This window comes from Elephantulus edwardii, unplaced genomic scaffold (genome assembly GCF_000299155.1).
Source record: "Elephantulus edwardii isolate Elephantulus edwardi_28Jun2011 unplaced genomic scaffold, EleEdw1.0 scaffold00353, whole genome shotgun sequence".
Lineage (NCBI taxonomy): Eukaryota > Metazoa > Chordata > Mammalia > Macroscelidea > Macroscelididae > Elephantulus > Elephantulus edwardii.
Window position 1 is genome coordinate 851149 of NW_006400103.1, and position 26180 is coordinate 877328.

Consider the following 26180-nt stretch of genomic DNA (forward strand, 5'->3'; position numbering starts at 1 on the left):
AAAAAAAAAAAAAAAAAAGAAAAAAGAAGGAAACAATATGAAGAAAGCCTAGGAAGTACATGAGAAAACATCAAGAGAAATAACTCACATGTGAGTTATTTGAAATCCCATAACAGGAAGAGATTTTTTAAAAGCACGAAAGATTTTTTTAAGATTTACTGCTTGAAAGTTTCCCAAACTATTAAAAAATGAGAAAACCTGTGTTCAAGAAGTTAAGCAAACCCCAAATAGAAAAACACTATGCTCTATCATAATCAACTTTTCCTAAGAAAGAATACTAAAAGCAGCTTGGGAAATATATGAGCAGTCACCTAAGGAGAACCAGTAAGATTAAGCTCCAGTTTCTCAGTAGAAACCATACAAGTCAGACAATGGGATGCTATATAAAACAGTGAAAGAAAAAAAAAACCCAAAACTTGTCAACCAGGATTAGTTTATCCAACAAAACTGTCCATCAAATAAGAAGGTGAAATGAAGACATTTGAAGATAAATGGAAACTTGTGAAAACGACACCAATTCTACAAGAAATCCTGAAGGGATCTCTTTACACTAAGAGCCAGTGACTACAGACAATAAACCAAAATCCATGTCTGAGGGTCCTCATTCAGAAACTGACCAGGATACAAAAATACATAAAGTATGTTAACTGTATGGCACTAAAAGGTCAGAAGCGATTCTCATGTCTGAGGAGCTTTCCCACCCCACTGTTTTATCATGGTATTTACTGGTTCAGTTGTGATATTTTTGTTTTAATAATGAACGCCACAGTTTTGACCTTCAACAGTGAATGTTTCAAATCATTTTTGTTTTAACAAGCAAGGAAGGACACCTGTGTTGATTTCCAGCCAAGGAACTGCATCCACACCATCATCCATAGTGTTGAAGACCTTGATACAGAGATCTCAGCAAAGCTGTCACACTAAAATGGGCTAGGAAGGAAGACCAGTCACTGAAACCCTGTGGATCCCCATGGTCTGATCTAAATCATGGGATGATGCAGCATTGAGCAGAAGTTTGTTCTCTGGTGAACAGAGTAACTAGGAGTGAATAAAAGCTAACAACAATGTAGAGAATATCAATTTCTTTTCAAATGTTAAGCCAATTACATGGACTTTATTCCAGGGTTACAAGATTTGTTTAATATTTGAAAATCAAATCTATCATGGTATAATACTCCTTTTCCTATACTTTTAGATTTGACTTGCTAAACATTTAGTTAACATCTTTCTATTTAGGTTCATGAGGGGTACTGATTTGTAGTTTCCTTGTAATGTTTTTCTGTGACAGTGTAATATTGGCCTTATAAGAAAAACAAGTGTTTCTGCCTTTATCTTCCCTGAAAAAGTCCATATAGGATTGGTATTGTTTCTTCTTTAAATATTTGATAGAATTTATCAATTTAAAAATAATAGTATAAGACCACCATTATAAAAAAGCTAAAAAGAGAGGTTTACAAGAGTCCATTTTGGAAGGTTAAGAGGCATGAGAAGGGAGGTTATGGGGGGTAATAAGAGTAATGAGTACATAAATTGGGTGAAAATAAAGGCAATACACAATATGGGGTTCATCAGACATTGTAATTATTTATGCTAAGCAATGTTGATTAATGTTATAAGGTCAAAATGCCTATAACTGGTTTAAAAAAGCAGCATGATCTGTTTGTTGTGTTTTTTTTGTTTTTTTTTAAGCAGCATGATTTGTAAGTCTTCACTCAAATAAAAAATAAAAACCCATAAAAGTTATAAAGTCAACAATAGTTATTTAAAGGAATAGTCTTCCTCAAAGGAAGCCTGTTTCTTTACTGAAATACAGGATAAATACTACACATAATAAGTAGGATACATAATATAGCCAAAGAGGTTATGTTTTAACTATATGCAATACATTATCTTCAAGGAACTTTTTAGTTTTGCAAAGTATTTTGTCATTTAAGAATTGTTATTTCTACATAGTTATGTATGAATAAAACTTTTTTTGTCACAACAAGGGACTTTATGATATTTTTAATTCACAGTTGTCATAATATGAAAATAAATTGGGAAATAAATATAATGTTATTTTACTTTTTTATTCTTTACTTCACCTCTTTTGTTTGATAATAATAAGGCATATTTTACTATAAAACAGGAAAATATTATAAAAGTTTTTCAAGGATTTAGTACATTAAGGAATGCAAAAACACTTGATATGGGGTGGGCAGTCAACAAATGACTGTGTCCTTTTGCACATACATATTTGCTTCACCTATGAACTTTCACTTCTCATGTGATTTTGTCATATATACATTAAAAATTAAAACCTGAAGTGTTATCATCAAGTCATTTCTAACTCAGCAATCCTGTAGGACAGAGTAAACTGCTCCTTGTTGTTGGAGTTAGTTGCGGTCAAGTCCACGATGACTCATAGAGAGAGGTCTGAGCTTTACCATCCTCACCTTCTCAGTTCTGCTCAAGCCCACTGTGGCAGTCACTGTATCTTGTTGAGGGTCTTCCTCTCTTTTGTTGACCCTTCACCTTTCCCAGCATGATGTCTCTCTCCAAGAATTGGTACCTTCTGAAATATGCCCAAATTATGGGAGGTAAGTTTCATCACCCTTTCCCCTAAGGAGGATCTTGGCTGCATGTCCTTCAGAACAGATTTGTTTGTTCTCTTAGAAGACCATGGCATATTCAATACTCTTCACCAACATCAAAATTCAAAGGAATCAATTCTTCTTTGATCTACCTTATTCATTATTCAACTTCTACATGTATGTTTTCCTTGTTTTTATGTGTTGTGGAGTCACTTGCAACTCATAGTGACCCTATGTATAGGAAGCAGTTAGCAATACCATGGCTTGGGTCAGGTGCACCTTGGTCTTTAAACTTACATCCTTCTTCTTTAGTATTTTGTAGAAGTCCTTGACAGATTTCCCCAATGCAGCAAGTCTTTTGATTTCTTGAGTGCTGCTACACAACTTTTGATTATGAATCCAAGTAAAATGAAATCACTGATAACTTTATTCTTTTCTCCATCTATCATGATTTTACCTATTGATACTTGTGCAGCAAGTGCTTTAGGTTTTCTTCATTTTGTGCAAGCAATGTTGTATCATCTGTGTAAAAACTGCTCAACTTTGGTGGCCTAGTGGCAAGAAGCTGTGCTGCAATCCTGAAGGCATGCAGTTCAAGTCCACCAGCTGTTCCGTGGGAGAATGATGGGCAATGTGATTAAATGCCTATGAAAACCCGCTGAATGGTCAGCTATGGGTCAGTTCGTACTTAATGGTACACCACAACAACAGTGTTTGCAAAACTCTAAATCTTTACAGAAGTAGACCACCACAGCTTTCTCCACTGAAGCAGCTGTTGGATTATAACTGCTGAACAGTTAGCAGTGAAGTGCTTAAATAACTGTGCCACCAGGGCTCCATCGTATACAGACTAACCAGTAACCAGTTGCCTTTTAGTCTCTTCTGACTCATGGAGCTCCATGTGTTTCAGAGTAGAATCATGCAGAGGGTTTTCAATGGTAGTGACCTTTGGGGAGCAGATTACAAGGTCTTTCTTTCGAGGCACTCTGGACAGATTCCAAGCATTAAAATATCAGTTGACAGTTGAAAGCTTATCTATTTACACCACTGAGAGCCTACTATACCGGGCAACTATGTTTGTTTACAGAGAAGGACCTACAAAAATTGGAATTTAAAAATCCCAATCCATTGAGAAAGGCTGCACTGCAAGTCAGACAGGACTTCCTTCACTGCAGAGAAGGGCTCCCCCCACTGCAGAGAAGGGCTCCCCCTATTGCAGAGAAGGGTTCTCCCCACTGCAGAGAAGGGTTCCCCCCACTGCAGAGAAGGGTTCCCCCCATTACAGAGAAACAAGTCTGCATGTTGAACCGTGCTTAGTGTCTTACGTTCTGAGGGTTCCAGCTGCTGCCGAACGGCCTCCCCTATCAGGTCCTTCAGTTTCTTCTTAAGATCCCTGCTGGTTTTCTTATAGAAATAAAGATCTTTTTCTAGCTGCTGGACTCTGTCTTCATAGCTCTTTAAAGTTTCCACAATTCCTTCTCCATCTGGCTCTAAAAAACATAAATTTACATTTCTTTTAATGAAATGACTAAAAATGTTTTTAATATGGCATCCAAATGATATTAAAGTATTAGAAATATGTTATTCACATCTTAAATCTGTTATTCACTGCCTGAATGGATTTGTTTGTAGCTATAATTTTGAAAATTCTGCCTCAAAATTTTTCCAGATAGTGAGGCTTTTGCCTTCTTCCTCTTGTCCTCTGTTGGCCTCCATGTTCTTGTAATTTATAAGCACTGTTTTGCAGTGAGATTTATCAGTACACATCAGACTCACTCACTCACTGCCTCTGAGTCAGAGAAAACTCATAGCTGACCCTCCAGTGAGCTTCAGAGGCCATGAATCAGAGAGGAGACTGCCTATCTTTCTTCCTCAAGCCACAAGAGAGTTGGTTTAAACCTTTGGGTTTAGTAGCACAACTCCCTACAAACTAGGCTGCCAGCTTCCTAGAGCAGCAGAAGTGAAGTGTTTTCTATTAAAAATTCACAAATTTAGACTGTTTCTAACTTTTGACTATTGTGCTGTAAAGAATACTGACTGGTAAAAACAGCCTAATGCCTTTAAATAGATTAACAGATAAACAAAATTTAATACAGACATAAACTAGAATACTCAGTGCCCAGCAGCAAAAATTAAATCTTGATGCATGCTATAGTGTGGATGGACCTTAAAGGCATTCTGATGAGTGAAATTAATTAGTCATATATGGAAAAAAGGACATAACCTTCTTTCCTTCTTTATGGTTACCATAGGTGGTAGAAAGGGGAGGTTAGTGATGGGGAAATTGCATTGATTGAGGAAGGGAAGGCTTGCATAGCTGATTACTATAATTGCTGTTAATAAGTTGTATACCTATAAAATAATGAATTGATAAAAGTTAAAGGCGTTTGACTGTGTGGATCATAACAAACTGTGGCTGACTCTGAGAAGAATGGGAATCCCAGAACATTTAATCGTGCTAATGCGAAACCTTTACTTGGACCAAGATGCAGTCGTCAGAACAGAGCAGGGCAACACTGCATGGTTCAAAATTGAGAAGGGTGTACGCCAGGGATGTGTCCTATCTCCATACCTTTTCAGCCTGTATGCAGAGCAGATTATCCAAGAGGCTGGGCTCTATGAGGAGAAGTGTGGAGTCAGGATTGTTGGAAGATCTATTAACAATCTGCGTTATGCAAATGACACAACATTGCTTGCTGAAACTGAGGAGGACCTCATGCACTTGCAGCCTTCAGTATGGACTGAGGCTCAATGTCAAGAAGACAAAGATTCTCACCACTGGACCAATTGGCAGCATCAGGATGGATGGTGAAGAGATTGAGATTGTTCACAGCTTCAGTTTGCTTGGCTCCACGGTCAACACTCTTGGCACCAGCAGCCAGGAAATCAAAAAACGTATCACGATGGGAAAGTCTGCTGTTAGGGACCTCTCTAAAGTACTCAAGAGCAACAGTGTCTCTCTGGAGACTAAGGTGCGCCTGATACAGGCCATAGTCTTTGCAATCACTTGTTATGCATCAGAGAGTTGGACAATGACTAGGGAGGATAGAAGGAGAATTGATGCCTTTGAGTTGTGGTGCTGGAGAAGAGTATTGAATGTACCCTGGATTGCCAAGAAAACAAACAGATTCATCCTGCAGAGGGTTAAATCAGGCTAATCCTTGGAGGCAAGGATTCTGGGGCTTCGTCTGACATACTTTGGACATGTTGCCAGGAGAGACAAGTCCTTGGAGAGGGACATCATGCTTGGTAGGACAGTGCAGGAGGGAAGACCCTCTATGAGGTGGATTGATTCAGTGACTGGGGTAATCGGGATGGGTGTGTCAGAGGCAATGTGACTGGCACAGGATAGAGCAGGGTTTAGGGCTGTTGTACATAGGGTTGCTATGAGTCGTAAACGACTCGACTGCACTTAACAACAACAACAACAATAATAGATATATTTACTGCAACAACAAAAAAGTAGTTACTAAGACTATGTACAAGTAAACATCTCAAGGGATTTTGGTTCCTTGGTTTGAAGGTCTGCTTCGGATCATGGTTTCATGATTCATACTAGTTAGTTGGTTTAATCATGTGTTTGGTGCTTCTGTTCTGCCTCTTAATTCATAGTGCTTGGGATCTCAAAAGCTGCAAATTGCCATCCAATCCACAACTGTTGGTATACAACAGCAAAGGCAGGAGTGTCAGGAACAGGAGTGGAATATGGAATATATATGGAATGTGTGGTTAACTCCCTTTATTAAGAACTGTCTTTTCTGTTATAAGATCAGAACTGGGTAGTGTCATTTTGTTCAAAGTCTCCATAGATGAATCCTGATCAAAAGAGGAAAGTTTCAGAATCAAAGATTTCTGGTCAAAGATTCCATAGAAAAATCCTACTCAAACGGAGGAAATTACAGAATAGAATTTCAAATGCTTATGACTGTGGGCTTTCTGGAGCCAGAGACAGGATGAATCTTCTTTTCTTTTGCCCTGAAATAATCATTGAACTTAAACCAAAAATATCCCGATGTCATCTTCTAATAGGCCTAGTGGGTAAGAAGATACATTGCTAACCTAAGGGCATACAGTTCAGCTATGAGTCAATGCTGAGTTGACAACAATGTTTATCAGGAAGTGAGTAATTTTATTTAAAAAAAAAAGGTAATGGTGGGCATAGTCCAATGGTGATTAATTTTATAAAACACAATGAATGAGAATAATTGTAGGAAACAATGTGAATGAAGGATGATGTGAAACATAATGTATACAACCTTTGTATGCAAACCAATAAACAAAAAGACAGCACAGACTGAGCCAGTCTGATCGACACTGTGACTACACAGTGTACTTGAGCATAAGATTATCATGAGGATGGTGTGGGACAGGGCAAGGTTCAGCTCAGCTGTTCACAAGCTTGCAAGGAGTCATAGACAACTTAATGGCACATAACAGTTTAAAAAAAAAGTCTGCCTGACATTCTACTATTTTTTTTAAAAATGGAGTCAAATTGACAACAACAAATTGAAAGGCGTCTTAGGAGACTGAATTTTTATTACTAAGGTGAAAATAACTAAAAAAATAGTGATAATGGTTATACACCTCAAAGAACTCAATGCCATAAATATGTACATTTACAACTTTCACTGCTACATGTTATGTTGTGTATATTCTTAAAAGTAAATAAAATTTAAAAGAACAGACTAAATTGTAAAGGGAAACAATAGAAATAAGAGGGAAAATAAGGAGCATAAATGAATGTCTGGTTTATACCACAATATAACATCAAACTTTTAATTATATATTAATATTTAAAATTTTCAGCATTTTTGTTCTAGAACCAGTAGACACCAATTTACTGACCTTTAGAAAATAAGAGCTTGGTGAGACAGTTTAATTAATTAATCAATTGTAATCAATGTTATAAAACAAAATTTGTGTGAATGATTGAATGAAACCACTATAATTTGTAAAAGTTCACTCAAAAATACTGCATAGTACTTAGGAGCAATGATTTAGAAAATTATTACATAACTTGGGAGGGACTGGAGAACATTATGCTAAGTGAACTAACTTGGTCTCATAAGGACAAATACTGCATAAGACCTTATTGTAGAAATATATAACTAGTAAAACCTGATAAGGATTCCAGGCAAGGAGAATGGGATCAGCGGGGTGAGGATGGGTAGTGGCAAAATCACAAAGCTGCACAATTTGGTGGATGGAAGGTGGGGGTGGGTAAAGGAAATGAGAAAGATCCGGTGGGGATCAGGCAAAACAGGGAAATGATGGGCATAGTTCTAATTTTATAAAACATAATGAGAATGATTGTATGAAATACCATGTGAATGAGGGAAGATAGTATGAAACACAATGTGTACAAACTCTGTAAGCAAACCAATATAAGATAAAAACTTAATTTAAAAAATATGTATCTTCAGAACAACCCTCTCCTATTGGCACATTTATAAAATGGCACTACTGGCTTATAATTCTGTTGTAACTGATTGTTGTGCAGAATTTACATATACTTAAAAATAATCTTATTTTTAAAATATAGTTAAAATTAATGACAATAATTCAGAATTCCCTTAAACTATAAAAATAAACTTAATTTTATCTAGTATATCCCCTTTAATTATAAACTTCACAAAATGTTAATTTGTCTTTTTTAGTTGTGATTAAAGTGAATGTTAAAAAGGTTTTCCATTCAGCCATTCATGCACCTTTGTTATCTGACAGTAATGTAAACACTCACCTTGTAACTCCACTTTCCTGCTCCCTCCCAGTGATTCTTTCTTCCATTAGTCCAGTGCCCTATCCTTTTTTACTTTTTGAGCTTCTTCCCTCAACAATTGCTTCCCTTTTGATCTTATATGGTTGATTGTTGTAAGAAGTAAGAACCTCATTGGTATTATTGCTTATCATACAGGCCTGTTCTTCCCTTTTTGTATTCTGACTCTAGCATGTTATTGTGATATTTTGCTTTGTCTTCTTGAGCTTCCCTTGGAAATCCAGTTCATCTTCTTTACTTTGACATTTCTTCCTTTTGTTTTGGCTTTTTGTTGTTTGGTGCGATGTTTAGGTTTCTTCTAGGGACAAAATCACCTGTCAAAGATTTTGTTGCTAATGCAACTGTTCATGTACTGACCATATGGCCTGGTAGATTGTTAAGATGGCTCTCATTCCATATCAGGGTTGATGATTTAACCACAATAGGTGCCAATCAAGAATACACTAATTTTGGTCTAGAATAATTTTATCCATGAGATTTGTCATCAACAAGATAAAACAAGATTTGTTATAATTTTTATAACAAGGATAGTAAGCTAAGACTTTCACAGAAACCATTAATTTTGCAAATAGAAAATAATTTAAATACTACAATAACTATATTTTTAGAAGAGAGAAGAAATTCCACTGTACACTGAACTCCAGAAAAAAACCTGCCACTGGCTCGAAGGGTAAGATAAGCAATCTTCTCCCATGCAGTTCACAGCCTCAGCAACCCAGTAAAGGGTCAGCTATAAATCAGTTCCAATTTTACAGCCGTATATATCTCTAGGAAATAGGAAAATTTCCACTGTACATTAACTGAAGGGCAAAACCCCACCCTCCTTGTTTCCATATGAAAATCAATGCAGTAAGATAGGCTAACTCAGACTCTAGCAATTTCTATCTGTGTGTTGTTTTATGTGCTGTCTAGTCAGAGCCAACTCAGAGCTGACCCTCAGGCATGTTGTCATATGTGTGTTGGGGCAACCAAAACAGTGCTTTGAGCACAAAGACACCTGGCATGAGAAGCAGCTGAGAGGGTGGTAACAAAAACATATAAAACAACTTCATGTTTTATGTTTCCATACTCATTCCACTGCCATGAAATCTATTCTGATTTATAGTGACATCCATTGTGTCTCCAAGACTGTAAAATTTCACAGTTAACTATTTCCCATCTTTCTCCGTCAGAGCAGCTTGTAGATTCAAACCACCAATCTTCCAGTTAGTAGCCCCACACCTTACATACTACGGCCCCCAAGCTTCTTCATGTATATTATACACTCTAATGTTTTGGATGATCATATCGTCCCTCCTCAGTATCCCCTCTACACATTGCCTTTACATAACAGACTAAATGCGAGTTACCTTTAAAATGATGGAGCAGCAGCTGCATCTTCTGCTCGTGCTCCCTCTGCTGGAGGGTCAGCCTCCGGTCACACTGCAGTCTGAGATGCTCCAGTGTAGACTCCAGCTCACGAACCACATTATCCTGTTCCACAACTTTAATTTTCATTTCTTTGTTCTGTAACTGTAGTTTTCGTTCAACTTCCCGCAAACTAACCACCTAGCAAATACATTTTTAATCTTTTAAAATATGTCTTCAATAGCCTGATGGCCACATACAAACTTCCATAATTACCACAGCATTAGTGATTACCAGCCTAGGGTCCAAAGAAATGCTCTCTGTACCATCTCAACAAAGTAACAGCCTTTTGAATTTGCTGGGATTCTGAATAGTTAATTGAATCATTTAAAAGAGTAATGGGAAGAATCTGTTCTGGAAAACAATGTATTTGAATTTTGAAACTAAATTAGTATAACAATTTAAAACAATATTTTAAAAATTTAGCACTGTAATCCCAGAGGTGCACAGTTCTAATCCACGAGATGCTCTGCTGGAGAAGGAGGGACAATCTCCTCCTGTACCAGTCAGACCTGATTTGACAGTACACACCCACCCACACACACACACACAATAATAATAAAATGTAAAAAATATGAGTACCACAAAGAATGATTTTCTATCAATACTGAGGATAGTACTTTACTAAAGTGATTCTTTTTAGGTGCCTTTGAGTCGAGTACTGTTCATAGTGACACTGAACAACAGATCTGGAGCTCTGTGTATAACATTTTCATTAAATTTTTATATTTATTTTACTCACTTAACAGAAACCTCACTTTCTCATTTTCATAGATTGTCTGGTATTTCTGTAAATGGAATATACTTTCCAGAAGGAAATTGCTTAACTCTTCATAATATTTCTCTTAAGAAAAGATGATGATAGAGAAAAGATGAGTATTTTTCTCAGTGCTATGAAACATCTGTGGATTAGTACATTTTCAAACTGGGATCAAATAACAATTGATATTAAGCACATTCAGATTAAAGAAAACTCTGTTATTATCTTTGCTGTGGATGTACCACTTCATTTATATTTCAACTCACAGGTTATGAGGAAAAAGTATAGGTGCTCCTACCCTGTAGCTCTATCTCACAATGAAGGAGAGAGACCCAAAATAAGGGACTATGATTTCATTAGTGCTAACAAGCAACATACACATCAAGAAAATATCTAGAAATAGAGACTCAGAAATAGAACTTAAATTCTTGGTTTTTAAAAGTATTTTTAAAAGTCCTCGTTTTAAGAGCCAACTTTAAGAATCCCCCAAAACTTAGATTAGTGGACGTGGAACACCTGGAATAGACGTAATGAGAATGTGCACATACTGTAAAGAATGTAACTGAATGATCTGTGTAGAAATTGTTGATCATGAAATTAAACTGTTATGTAAGCCTTCAACAAAACTATAATAAAAGATCATTTTAAACAAAGAAAACCCCCAAAAGTTGGGCATACATAGATATGTAACCACAAAACTTTCCAATGACAATATTCAATTCTATCATGAGAATGTATGATGCTTAAATTTTACTGACATCATCAAACTTTGGAGCCTTGTCATTTTCTCTCAAAATTCAAAATGTGGCACATAAAACATCTTGATCTCTAAAGAAAATCTGTTCGTCCAAAACAAACCTTATTGAAATATCTGAAAAGAACAGCTCGAATCTCAGCAGGATTCAGGCAAACTAGTTCTTCCAAGACATTTGCTTCACTATGAGAGAAGTTTTCAAATGAAGCTCTGAGTGAGTTCTGACGACTCTTGATACTTTCGTTCTTGTAGTCAATCGCAGCTTCCAAAGCTTCAATTCCTTCTTCCAGCTGGAAAAGAACATGTTCTTCCTAGATGTAATACAATAGAAAAAAAATCACACGTTTTAACTGAAGTAGTATAACTTGAATTTTGTCATATATGCAGATTTCCTATGCTATTTAAGTCTAATGGATGTTGCATTCTCTCTTCTACTCAATTTTAAGAAAATAATGTTTTTTCCTTACTTTCTATGCTATACTAATGTACTGTGTGAATGTATGAGTGCTTATATGTAAAAGACAGAATCCCACTGGATCTTGCAGTAAATATTTTGCTGTAAAATGGATGATCTTAGCTGAGTTCTAAAATGTGCCAGCCATACAGCAAACATTGAAACTCATCTCATCCAAAAAATATGTGTGAAAAAAGCTTCAGCTCACACATATTGTTACATTTCCCTTCAATACCTTCTAAAGTTCATATGGTATGTCAGTATTTCCAAGGTGTGTTGCAGAGACCAGCCTCCTCTGATGTCTAAAAGCCTTCCCTGCTAGGAAGGAAAGAAGAAATAGAACAAGTGATTAAGAACTTGCAATCAGAGGAGTATGACATTAAAAAAGCAATGAGTGCTGATGTAACTGATTTCATGTCAGTGAAATGTCATTATATACAGGCATTCCAAATTAAAACAAACATAACATTATATTCTCTAATTCTCTCTCTCTCTCTCTCTAACACTCTCTCTCTCCCTCTCTCTCTCTCTCTCTTATACTTTGCACATGTTGCAAGGCAGGATCAGTCCTTGGAGAGGGATGCCAAACTTCAGAGAGTGGGTGGAGGGACAGCACAGGAGAGGAAGACTCTCAATAAGATGAATTGATTCCATCACTAGGATAATGGGGATAGGTCTATTGGAGACAATAAGATTGGCAAGGGATAAAGCAGGGTTTAAGGCTGTTGGCTGTTGTACATAGGGTCGTTATGAGTAGCAGACAATTCAACGGCACCTAACAATAACAATAACAACAACACTTGGAAAAGATGGCCCTGGTGATAGAAACAGTGCAGGAAATTACATGATAAATCTCTGTAAAACCAGTGACTCGGTCATTGAAAATATCTTTTTCAATGACATGAATGGTGATGAACCTCACCAGATGGTATGCACAGTACTACATCTAGAATGAGACAATGGAGAAGCTCAACATTATTAGTCAGAATAAGGCCAGAGGTTGGCAGTGGAACAGATCATCAATTGCTCATATATGCAAGTTCAAACTAAAGCTGAAGAAAACTAAATCCATGAGAGCCAAAGTTAACCTCTTCATCCATGAAGAAAGCATGTCATTGACTATAAAGTTTCTAAAGTCAGTGGATCCCTATGCACATCAAAAAACTTCTCCAACAGAATTAAGAAGGAAACTCACATACTGGGAAAAAATATTTGGCAATGACATATCTGATAAGGGACTTATATCTAAAATCTACAGAATACTATACCTCAACAAGAAAAAGGTAAACAACCCAATCACAAAATGGGCACCGGGTATGAATAGACACTTTACCAAAGAAGACATTCAGATGGCAAACAAACACATGAAGAAATGTTCAAAATCCCTAGGTATTAGAGATATGCAAATCAAAATAGCTATGAGATATCATCTCACCCCAGTTATAATAGCAAAGTTCAACAGGGCAGCAAACAATAAATGCTGGCGAGACTATGGAGAGACTGGAACTCTTATTCACTGCTGGTGAGAATGTAAAATGGTACAACCACATGGAAGGCGTTTTCTCAAAAGTTGGAAACAGAAATACCATTTAACCCAGATATTTCACTACTGGGAATATTCCCTAAAGAAATCAGAGCCACAACTCAGATACATGCACATCCATGATTATTGCTGACTTATTCACAATAGCAAAGAGATGGAAGTAACCCAAGTGCCCATCAATAAATGAATGGTCAGAAAAAGCTATGATACATCCACACAATGGAATATTGTGCAGCACTGGAAAACGATGAAATAGTAAAACATTACACAACATGGAGGAGCCTTGAGGACATTATTCTAAGTGAAGTGTCTCAGTCAAAAAAGGGCAAATACTGCATAACAGTGCTGTTATAAAATAGTACAAACATGGGGGGAATAGGGACATAGTTGGTAGATAATGAACACTGCGTTAGAACAGATGATGTTTGAAAGAACTGTCCAACATGAATATGAGTATTAATATGTATGAGAACAACCTGGAACAAGGAGTGCATTGCAGGATGGACTAGGGGAGGTGAGATAGAATAGTGGGAGAAAATGTAAAACAATGCATAAATAAAAGAAAAAAGAAAGTCAGTGAAAGAAATTATGAAGTTGAAACAGAAGATTTCAAAGGGCTGCTCAAAGACACAAAGCATTATAATGAAATGTGGAAAGGTCTGTAATTAATAAATAAGAGAACAGGCTTGGTATGTTCTTCTTAAGTGGGAAAAAAAACTTGGAAAAACCCAAGCTTTGAACTGCAACTCCAGAAGATTCTATGGGAAAAATACTGAACACAGAATACCAAAAGATGGAAGAAAAAAAATATGTCATTGTAGTAAAAAGAAAGGGTGGCTGTTGAACCATTTCTGGCGGTAGGTAGTATATAATCAGGAACAGATGGTACTGAAAGGAGTCCATGCTGCCCTAAAGTCACTGGCAAAAACACAGCTCTAGGAACTGGGGAACAAGAAATTTGGAAGACTTGGTTAACTAACTGAAAAAGACCCAGATTTGTTCCCATTTCAAAGAAAAGTATTGTTGTATACCATCAAGTTGGAACCGACCCATAGCTCACCCCCCAGCAGGTTTACAAAGGCAGTTTAATCACATGGGAGGAGATTGCCCATCTTTCTCTCATGGAGCAGTGGGTAGATTTGAACTATGTGCCTTCGAGATTACAGCGCAATTTCTTACCACTAGACCACCAAAGAAAGGTGAAGGGCTACAAAATAGGTGTCAGGCATGGTGTTACAACTATTTCACCACTAATTATAAAAAAAATTTTTAAGATAATTCCATGTAGTGGCATCCACATCCTAAACAACATGCCTCTGGAAACGCTATGAACTTTGATAAATGATGATGTTATAGAAAGGTTCCAAGCCTTTTGTTCATGGGTTATGCTCGACTCAAGGTTAGTCAACAACAACAACAACAACAATCCCATGTAAAAAGAAGCGTAAATGTTCTTTGATAATGGACCAAGTTAATTTTCAGTATGTTTCACCAACTCAATGAGCATAATCTTATTTTATGCTGTCCTTTCTCTTGTTCTTTTTACTTCTCTTACTTGCTCCAATCTAAAGCAGTACAAGTTTTATTAAAATATATGATTCCCAGTTAACCACCTTCTCTTATAAATTCACCCTTGTTTTTTATAATGACAAGACAAAAAAACAAAAAATTTTTGGAGAGAAAATTCAGTCATTAAAATTCACCTTTGTCTGATATATTATGGCACAGATATTGTTGCCAAATGAATTAAAATTTTGAAAAAAGGCACCCTGAGGCAATTCAGTAGCCAATAAATGTACCATGTTTTATAAAGTTTTTTTTTAAGGTGAGAGGAATTATACATGCCCTTAAATGAAAAATATATTTACATAACATGTATTTATCAGGATTTGAATATTCTATGTACTGGCAAGACACAGAGTGGTACGTGTATTTGAACAATGGGCCTTTTGCAATCAAGGATTCATGAAAGAATTAACCCTTAATTTCCTAGGCATCCACTCTGTGATTAATTACTGAGTGCCATTTAAGGAATGTTCACAGGGAGAAGTAAGGTGCCATCATTGGAAAAATTAAGAAAATAGTACTTCCAATCATTTTCTGTGTTTTTTTAATTTAAAAAATGAAAATCTGGCTGAAAATAGCAATAGTCAAGGAACGTTTCAGTTCCTCAATACCTTGTAGTGCAGGAAGGAACCATGTCCAGGGACCTTATGTGAGCCAGACATGTTTTACTGGTACCACACAGGTCCTAGGAGAACTCACTACATTTCAAGAAGTCTCAACAAAACAAAAGGCAATAACTTCTATGTTTATGTGACAAAACTGAGGAAATCACCCAAGTGATGCATCACATGGCACTTCCAGTTGCAAAGAATAATGACTTACTTCAGGTGACAACACTCTACCATTTTTAAGTTTCGTATCCACATTGTTTCTTTGTCTCTGTAACTCATCTTTTTCCTTCTGGAGGCCTTGAACTTGCTCAGAAATCTCCATTTTCTCCTCAGCTGTACTGCTCTGGAGTTTCACACTTTTCTCAGACAACTCTTGGTCCAACAAATTTAAGCGAGTTGATATTATCAAACTATCTTTGCTTAAGGCCTAAAAAGACAAACCCACAAGAAACCCCCAAAAACGTTACTAGAAAATCAGAAAGTTTATAAATTTAAAAACTCAGAGACATTAGTAAATGGATATAATTTTAGTTTCCACCTTGTTTTCTCCTATGAAATTTTTTTGCTATTGTTCATTTTCTAAAATCTTAAATAAAAATCCATTTAAAAAATTTATGTTCAAACTATGAATTTACTTCCAATTTTACCTTGGCCATATTAGCTCAGATAGAATAGGTTTGGATAGGTAGTATTTTTATTTTAAATTACTGCCAGAGTTTCTCTACAAGTTGAAATTTTGCTATCTAACACTTTATCATTTATTTCTATTTTTCTTTCAGTCAGAAAATATAACCAGTTGAATGTTGTTGTTATTGTTGTTATGTGCCATTGTGTCACCTGTGACTCTTAGTGATCCTATGTACAATAGCTCTGAACCTGGCCATATCCTGAGCCAGACTCACTGACTCCAACACATCTACTCCCATTGCCCCAGTTATCATGTCAATCCATCTCATCCAGGGTCTTCCTCCCATGTGCCCTCCACCCTTCCAAGCATGATCTCCAAGGACTGGAGATCTTCATTATTTCCTGGTTTGAGATCAGTTAAAAAGAAACAAACCTACTTTGATCAAAGTAATTATATATATATTGTTATATATACTATGTGTGTGTGAAAAAAAAAATATATATATATATTTCGGCTAACACAGAAGAATATCATAAAACAGCATACAATCAAGAGCCTGTAGTGATGAAGGAATAAGTTTAAGCTGCTCTGAAGGAATGGGCAAAAACAAGGTCCCGGGAATTGATGGCATACCAACTGATCTATTTCAACAAACACAATGCCTTCAATGTACAATGTACTCACAAGGTTGTACCAAGAAATCTGGAGGACAACCACCTGGCCAACTGACTGGAAGAGATCCATATTTATTCCCACTCCAAAAATAAAGGTGACCTGACAGAGTGTGAAAATTACTAAACAGTATCATTACTATCACATACAATCATTATTCTGCTGAAATGATCCAAAAACAACTGGAACAACATATCAATAGAGAAGTGCCAGATGTGCATGCTAGATTTAGAACTAGGTTCAGCACTAGGGACACTGTAGCCAAAGTTAGATAGAGCTGAAAGCAGAGAGTACCAGAGAAATGTCTTCTATTCATGTTTCACTCACTACGCAGAGGCATTTGACTGTGTGGGTCACAATAAACTGTGGTAACTCTGAGAAGAATGAGAATCCTAGAACACTTCTTTGTGCTTATGCAAAACCAAAACCATGGTCCAAGTATATGGACCAGGAAGCAGTTGTCCAAAAAAAAAAAAGCAAAGAAACACTGCATGGTTCAAAATCAGGAAAGGAGTGCACCAAGGATGCATCCTGTCTCCATACCTTTTCTATCTATATGCAGAACAGCTCCTCCAGGAGTCTGGACTTTATGAGGAGGAAGGTGGCATCCAGATTGGAGGAAGACTCATCAACAACCTGCATTACACAGATAATACAATCTTGCTTGAGAAACTGAGCAAGACTTGAGGAATCTGCTTCAGAAGGTCAAAGACTACAGTTTTTTATATGGATTGAAGCTCAACATCAAGAAAACAGATTCTCACCAATGAATCAACTGACAGCATCATGGATGATGAAGAGATTAAGACTGTTAACAGCTTCAGCTTGGTTGGCTCCACAATCAACACTGTCAGTACCAGTAGCCAGGAAATTAAAAAACAAATTGCACTGTGAAAATCTGCTCTCAGGGACCTTTCTAGAGTACTGAAGACCAATGATGTCAAACAAAGGTCTGCTTGATCGAGGCCATGATCTTCACAATTGTGTGTTATGCATCAGAATGTTTGACAAATGACTAAGAAACAGAAGAAGAATTGATGCCTTTGAGTTGTGGTGCTGGACAAGAGTATGGAATATACGATGGACTGCTAAGAGAACAAATAGGTTCATCCTGGAGAGAGTCCTTCTTGATGGCATCTATTGCATCACAAAAGCTTTAATTTTGATGAAATTCCATTTATCTCTTTTTTTCTTTTTGCTTTAGTGTATTATACAGGAAACCATTGCCTAGTCCAAGGGCATGAAGTTTTGCCATATATTTTGGCTTTTAAAAAATAGAGCAAAGACTTAGTTTTAGTTACATGGTTATGAATACAACTTTATATTCCTTTATTATCTAATTACTGGGATTCTAGAGTGAACAGAAAAATATACAAGTGTTTACCCATCATGCTCCTTTTGTGAAATGCATATGATTAAGTCTTATAGGTATGTATCAAACACTGAAAAAGATATAATCTTTCTATATCACTCAGAAAAAGACAAACTATCAAGGCTTCAAGGCTTTTGAGGTTAACAATCTCAACTTTCTCTATTTCATTAAAACTTTTCAAATAATCTATTTTTCTTTGATCTACTATTACAATCTCTCCTTAGCTCAGTTCTTGTGTCTTAGAAACTACATTTCCTTAAAACCAGAAAGTTTGTTTATATGTATCATAAAGTAAATGAATCTCAGGGAAAAGATTTTTTATTTTTCTCCTTTTTCCATTTCTTTTAAGATATAAAATATATCATAAAGGACCCAGGTTAATTTTATTCTTTTACTTACTTAAGGTATGGTATATTGATCATTTACATGATATTTACATTTCACAGTATTTACATAAAGCATAGATCTGGTCTCTCGTGAGCAGGCTAGCTAGATGTAACCAGTTACTAACTCACAGAGAGGATCGGCCCTCCGCTCTGTACCCAGCAACCTGTTGTTAAGAGATGATTCTATATGGAGTGAGGAGTGAACATTACAGAGATAAATACAGGTGTCCATCACTATCTGATCACTCTGATGGTGTAGTGACAGAAGCTATGTTTCAATCTCGAAGGCAGTATATTTGAGTCCATCAGATGCTCCATGGGAGAAGTGTCCTCCCATGTGATTAAATGCCTCTGTAAACCGCGAGAGATCAGCTATGGGTTGGTTCCAATACTGTGGAACACAACAAAAACACTACCAAAGTGGAAAGGTTAAGAATACAGTACTATCAACTCTTATCCAAGTGTCTCTACAGTGGCTGAAAGGTAAATTTGACAACTAGGTGCATCACTGATCTTCTCTCTGATCTGTGATTGCAGGCACACACTGACCTGAGTCCCAAGGCTGGAGCTGACAGTTAAGTCTGGAAAAGCCAGGGGTAATTTTTTTTTCTTTTTTTACATGTTGTTGTAGTTGCAAAATCTTTTACTTTAAAAATATTTCTTTACATATATATTTTTTTAGTCTTATGCTGAGCAAATAATTCCTGAGGTCATCAATAGAGATGTGGCATCATGATTGGAGGAAGACTAATCAACAACCCGCTTTATGCAGATGACACAAACTTGCTTGCTTAACGTGAGCAGAACCTGAAGTGCTTGCTGCAGAAAATCAAAGAATACACCCTTTGATATGAATTACATCTCAACAGCAACAAAACAAAGGACCTTACCACTAGGCCAATCAATAGGCAACATCATGATAGATGGGGAAAAGTGTGAAATTGTGAATGATATATTAAGTTGATCTACAATCAACAACCTTGGTACTAGGATTCTGGAGATTAGGAGACTACTGCACTGGGAAAGTCCACTGTCAAGGACCTCTCCAAAATACTGCAGAGCAATGATATCTGTTTTAATACTAAGGTACGCCTGATTTAGGCGATGATCTTTTGAATCACTTCTAATACATTTGAGAACTGTACAATTAATAAGTATTACAGAAGAAGAACTGATGCCTTTGTACCATGGTAGTGTAGAAGAGTATTGAATATCTCATGGACTGCCAAAAGAATGAACAGGTATGTCTTGGAAAAGGTGCAGCCAGAGTGCTCCTTCAAGGCAAGGATGGCAAAGCTTCATCTCTCATCCTTTGGACATGTTGCTAGGAGATGCTATTTCCTGGAAAATTATATCATGCTTGGAAAGGTGGAGGGTCAGGGAAAGATAGGAAGACCCCCAACAAGATGGACTGATATGGTAACTATAGCAACGGGCTCAAGTGTATCAGAGATTGTGAAGATGGCATAGGGTAGGACAGGATCCAGCTCTGTTGTTCACAGAATTAGTATGAATCATACTGGACTTGATGGCACCTAATAACATCTATATCTATCTATCATCTATCTATCTATCTATCTATCTATCTATCTATCTATCTATCTATCTACCTATCTATCATCTATCTGATACTTCGTGGTCCTTCTACATCCTACATAGTTATTCCTGTTTTAATACCATCAATCAAGGCAAACATCTTCATGACCATTCTTTGACTGGTTTCTAAAATTTAAGATTTCCGGAAAACATTTTTAATGCACCCAAAATATTTCACTAATAATGCACTGAAAATTTTTTAAAAATTTATCACACAAAATCTTTCTTTCATATGACCTCTGCAAGCTGCTCATTTTGAATAATAATAATGGTTTGATATTTTTCAAGTCTACTTTTCCACATTAACATGCTCACTTTATGTAAAGCATCAAAACATACAATTCATTAAACATATGCTTTAAAGATGGTAAAAAGATGACAGCAAATGTCATAATATACTTTTACTATGTTGTTGTTGTTGTTATGTGCCGTCGAGTCGCCTGCGACTCATAGCGACCCTATGTACAACAGCCCTAAACTCTGCTCTGTCCTGTGCCAATCGCACTGTCTCTGATACTCCCATCCCAATTATCCCAGTCACTGAATCAATCCACCTCATAGAGGGCCTTCCTCTCCTGCGCCGTCCCTCTACCCTCCCAAGCATGATGTCCCTCTCCAAGGACCGGTCTCTCCTCACTACATGTCCGAAGTAAGTTAGACGGAGCCTCAGAATCAGGAGCCACCCGGTAATTTTCCAGCATGGGGAACCAGCAGTGTAGTTTCAAGACTGACTCTTTTTGAAAAAAAGTTTAGATTTTCAGTTTGCTGGAGATAACAAGAAGTTAATAGGATATTTTTGGTTAGGACTTAAGAATTATTTCAAGGTAACACTTTCAGTGGTTATTCAACTTTCCTGGTTCCAGAAAGTTTGAAACCCACGAGAATTTCTACTTCTTGCATACATGTTCTAACTCTAGTTTATGTTTTCTCCCTTGTAGGATTCTTCTGTAGAACCTTTGATCAAAATGTTCAATAATGGTGGTTTGACACCATCCTATTCTTCTGGTCTCATGACAAAGGAGGCAGTTGTTAATGAAAGTAATCATTCATCTCATATTCTCCTCCTATTCTTGGCTCTCCTTCCTGAATTGTTCTAGGATACAGGAGACCAACTTGATTTTTAAAGTTAGATTCATACAAAACAACTATAAAGATATTTTCTTCCTCACTCTCTATAGTAACCGTTTCTGATTATCTTAAGGGTAAGGATAGCTAAATAAACCAATTTTGTTATCATCCAGTTTATTTCAACTCATAATGACCCACAAGAGAAGAAAATACTGTCTATGCTTAAAAAAAAAGTTAATAAATCAAACCTAGTAAAACCCTGCTCATTCAACTTCAGAATTATCGTAAGTTTTAGTAATGAAATGGTGAATCATTTAATGAGATTTAATAAGGGGAGGGAGAATCCATGCAAAACTAGAAGAGTTTCCTTTGGATTTCTTTTGGTTCTAATTTTGCAGGTTTGATTACATCTTAGAGAACATAAAATCTCAGTTTCTATGGCTTACACCATAAACCTCTACTAAGTAGAGTACCTGACTAGAGCGCAGCTTCTTTTCTTCCAGGTGGCTCTTCTCCTGTAACAGGGTCTCCTTCTTGGAAACTATGGCCTCCCGTTTCTGCAGGTCTTCCTTTAGCGCCTCTAATTTTTGGCGCTGGTTTAGAACTTTCTCGACTTCTTCATCTAACCATTTCTTTTTCTCATCCAATTTCTACATTGAAATGCCAAAGAAATATAATAATTTGCTTTTTATTCTGTCATAAAATAGGTATGATAGTAATATAATTTAAGATTGTTGGAAACATTTAAAAACTATCAATGAGAACAAGAAATCAGTGTCCCTGTATGCAACTCTCCAGAAGTGAGTGGTTTCAGTTACCATGTTTCAGTGTTTTTCAAGAATTAAAATTTACTCTCAGATACATTAAAGGGCCTGGCAATTTTTCCACCCTGACAAAGAAACAGCTGACAAGTTTTGGGGGGTTTAAACATATAGGAAGAGTTGGTCCTCAGATTATGCTAGAGAGGTTCTTCTCTGTGGAGGCGCAGCTCCCCATCACAGCCTGTGCTGATTGCTCTCCTGGTCCATCTCCTGCCCTTGAATTTCTTGACCTGATGAGTTTCAGAGGCTGTGCTTTTCATCTATTTATCTCCAATGCCAAGTGTCTGTCTCCAGTGCATATGTCTGGCCCCATGGCTGGTAATCCATAAAATGTTAAATGAATGACTGAATGAATACGTGATGCAATCAGTGAAGTAAATAAATGAATACACACAATGAAAGATGAATGAATCAAAGGTGAATCATGAAAATAGTTTGCTATGTTGCTTATAAATATCAAATAATTATACAATAAATAGAGCTAGAGATCTCCAAGACAACTTAGTATTTCCTTGAATTAAGGACACTAAAAAATAAGTACAAAATGAATAAAATGTCCAAGATGAATGTTATTTAGCATATATGTACCATAATGCCACCAAAACAACAAATAACAGAAAAACAAATCAGCATGGTCATTCTTTTTCACATCCTCACAAACTCAATAAAACAAGTTTCTACAACACTGTAGTAAGGCAGTAGCATAGTGAATATGTCACAAGAAAAAGAAGCAACACGGTCAAGGCCAGAAGAGATCCATAGTCATATCATCTTCCATTCAGACCTAGATCATATGGTACTATGATCACATTCAAATGAGGAAGCCTGAAATACTTATTCTACATTTATTTAAAAACAGAAGCAATATCCCCCAAAAAGTCTAGTTTTGAAGGTTTGATTAAATATTTTAAAAAATTCTATTTATATAATATTCAAATTAACCCCAAACCAAACCACCATAAAACATTAAATAGAATTAACAGACCTGAAGCTGATCTGTACTTCCAAACAATCCTTTTCTCCTCATACTATATTCACCAAAGTCCTCAGCTTCCAGTTTCAGAACTTCTTGGTGTGCTGTTTTTGACTGTAGTTCCTGTAGAAAAAGAAATAAAACCCACCTATTGCCGTACTACCTTCCCATCATTATATATTCATACAGTATCATTTTTTATTGAAGTGTAATAAACCTGGTTATCTTTTTTTGTCTATATTTATTTTCTTAATTGCCCAAAGAGTGAATTTTGGTTTATGAATGTTAGTTATTTGAAGAGGAAAAACTAAAACATTAGCACATCATTGGGAGCTATAATTTCAAATGACAAAAAATTAGTGTTTACTAAAAAATCTATGCTTTTAGTCAGTGTTACAAGTGAGCACAGAAGGGATAATATGAAAACCTTGTTGTTGTGTGCCATTGAGTTGCCTGCGAATCATAGCGACCCTATGTACAACATCCCTAAACCCTGCTCTATCCTGTGCCAACCTCACTGTCTCCGACACACCCACCTTGATTACCCCAGTCACTGAATCAATCCACCTCATAGAGGGTCTTCCTCTCCTGTGCTGTCCCACTCTCCCAAGTATGACATCCTTCTCCAAGGACGGGTCCTTCCTTGCAACAGGTCCAAAGTATGTCAGACGAAGCTTCAGAATCCTTGCCTCCAAGGAACAGCCTGGTTTAATCCTCTCTAGTATGAACCTTGTTCATTTTCTTAGCAGTCCATATTCACTACTCTTCTCCAACACCACAGTTCAAAGGCATCAATTCTCCTTCTGTCATACCCAATCACTGTCCAAATCTCTGATGCATAGCAAGTGATTTCAAAGACTGTGGCCTAGATCAGGCACATCTTAAGTCTCCAGAGTGACACCAATGCTCTTCAGTACTTTGGAGAGGTCCCTAACAGCAGACTTTCCCATCGCAATACGTCTTTTCATTTCCTGGCTGCTGGTGCCAAAAGTGTTGACCATGGAGCCAAGCAAACTAAAGCTGTTAACAATCTCAATCTCTTCACCATCCATCCTGATGCTGCCAATTGGCCCAGTGGTGAGAATCTTTGTCTTCTTGATATTGAGTCTCAATCCATACATCAAGCACTTCAGGTCCTCCTCAGTTTCAGCAAGCAGGGTTGTGTCATCTGCACAATTCAGATTGTTGATGAATCTTCCACCAATCATGATGCCACACTTCTCTTCATACAACCCAGCCTCCTAGATAATCTGTTCTGCATATAGGTTGTAAAAGTATGGAGATAGGACACACCCCTGATGTACACCCTTCCCAATTTTGAACCATGCAGTGTTTTTTTGCTCTGTTCTGATGACTGCCTCCTAGTCCAAGTATAGGTTTCGCATTAGCTCAATCAAGTGTTCTGGGATTCCCATTCTTCTCAGATTCAGCCAGTTTGTTGTGATACACACAGTCAAACGTCTTTGCATAATCAATGAAACACAGACATTCCTCTGGTAATCCCCACTTCAGCCAAGATCCATCTAACATTCGTTACAGTATCCCTAGTACCATGACCCCTTCTAAACCCAGCCTGCATTTCTGGCAGTTCTCTCTTGATGTGCTCTTCCAGTTGTTTTTGGATAATCTGCAGCAGAACCATGAAAATACAGTTTGCTATGTTGCTTATAAATATAAAATAATTATACAATAAATAGAGCTAGAGATCTCCAAGACAACTTAGTATTTCCTTGAATTAAGGAAACTAAAAAATAAGTACATGTGATATCAATGATACTGTTTTATAATATCCATACTCTGTTGGGTCACCCTTCTTTGGAATGGGAACAAATATAGATCTCTTCCAGTCAGTTGGCCAGTAGTTGTTCTCCAGATTTCTTGACACAACTTGTTGAGCACATCTAGGGCAGCATCTGTTAGTTGGAATACATTGGTTAGTATACCATCAATTCCTGCAGCCTTATTTTTTTGCCAATTCCTTCAAAGCAGCTTGAACTTTTTCCTTCATCAACATAGGCTCTTGCTCATATGTTGTTTCATGAAATTCTTCTGTGTCTGCCAATTTCTTTCGGTACAATGACTCTGTATACTCTTTCCATCTTCTTTTAATACTTCCTGGATCATTTAATATTCTGACAAAGCATCCCTACGTATAGCAACTCGAGGTTTGAATTTGTTCTTCAGTTCCTTGAGCTTAGGAAATGCTGATTGAGTTCAGCCCTTCTGATTTTCTGACTCCAGCTCCTTGCACATTTCATTGTAATATTTTACTTTGTCTTCCTGTGCTGCCTTTTGAAATGTTATGTTTAGCTCTTAATTCTTCCCTCTGCTTTGGCTTCTCAGTGCTCTAGTGCAATATTCAGAGTCTCTTCTGACATAAGTATGTTTTTATCTTCTGCCTTTCTGAGTTTAACTCATCTGTCTTAGGTTATTAGAATTTACTGCAGTAGATGTGCAAAATGAATTTTCTATTTCTAGCAGTCAAAAATGGAATTTTTCAAGACAGATCATGGACCATCAGAAGTGCTTTCCAGATTCCTTCACCTCATGGCCCAGTGCTCACAGTGCCTCCTCAGGGAACAGAGCTCATGCCTCTGTCTTCCATTAAAGCCTCACAGGATGAAGATAGAGATTATGAATCAGAATGCACAGGTCCAGGGACTACTAAGTCATTGTCCCATGAGAATACAGAAATTCTATTTTTTTTTTGTTTTACACATTGAACTATAAAATTAATAATATATAATACTGTCAGGGTCATACATGATGGAGTAGTTTCAGCAGAACTTTTAGGCTAAGTCAGATTAGAAGGAAAGGCCTAGTGGCCTCCTTCTGAAAAATTAGACATCTAAACCCTGTGGGTCACAACAGAATGTTGGCAATAGAGTGCTGGAAGATGAACTTCTATCAGCACTCACAATCCACAGTAGCCACTTATGACTGCGAGCAAGCATGCCAGTGGCCTTGCGGATGATGCAGGACCAGGCAACAGCAACAATGACAAACACAACAGGATTCAACCGAATTACAATAACTCAGACAAAACAAGTGTCTTTATTTAATCTATAGCAGAACTGTCTTGTTATCTCCATTCTAGCACAGCTGGAAATGTGGGAACTAACTAAATGTCTAACTGTTCACATCTTTCTGTGATAATTTAAACAAGGCCTTGAAGTAATTCTTGAGGTTTCTAAAATAAGAATTCTCAGTGTCTTAGCTT

The 26180-nt window shown here is 36.9% G+C and overlaps 1 protein-coding gene across 3 annotated transcripts in view; it reads right to left on the bottom strand.

Moving 5' to 3' along the window:
- The window catches only part of KIF27 (kinesin family member 27), a 147193-nt gene that overhangs the window by 5155 nt on the left and 115858 nt on the right, over positions 1 to 26180 (bottom strand). For 2 of the 3 annotated variants that reach the window (XM_006901953.1, XM_006901952.1), the window contains 6 exons: positions 22973 to 23083; positions 21640 to 21816; positions 15656 to 15871; positions 11375 to 11581; positions 9699 to 9897; positions 3899 to 4063 (listed from right to left, as the gene is read on the bottom strand). In XM_006901953.1, the coding sequence (XP_006902015.1) occupies positions 3899 to 4063; positions 9699 to 9897; positions 11375 to 11581; positions 15656 to 15871; positions 21640 to 21816; positions 22973 to 23083 (1075 nt within the window). The remainder of the gene's footprint in view (positions 1 to 3898; positions 4064 to 9698; positions 9898 to 11374; positions 11582 to 15655; positions 15872 to 21639; positions 21817 to 22972; positions 23084 to 26180) is intronic. The other variant, XM_006901954.1, reaches the window with a different exon arrangement.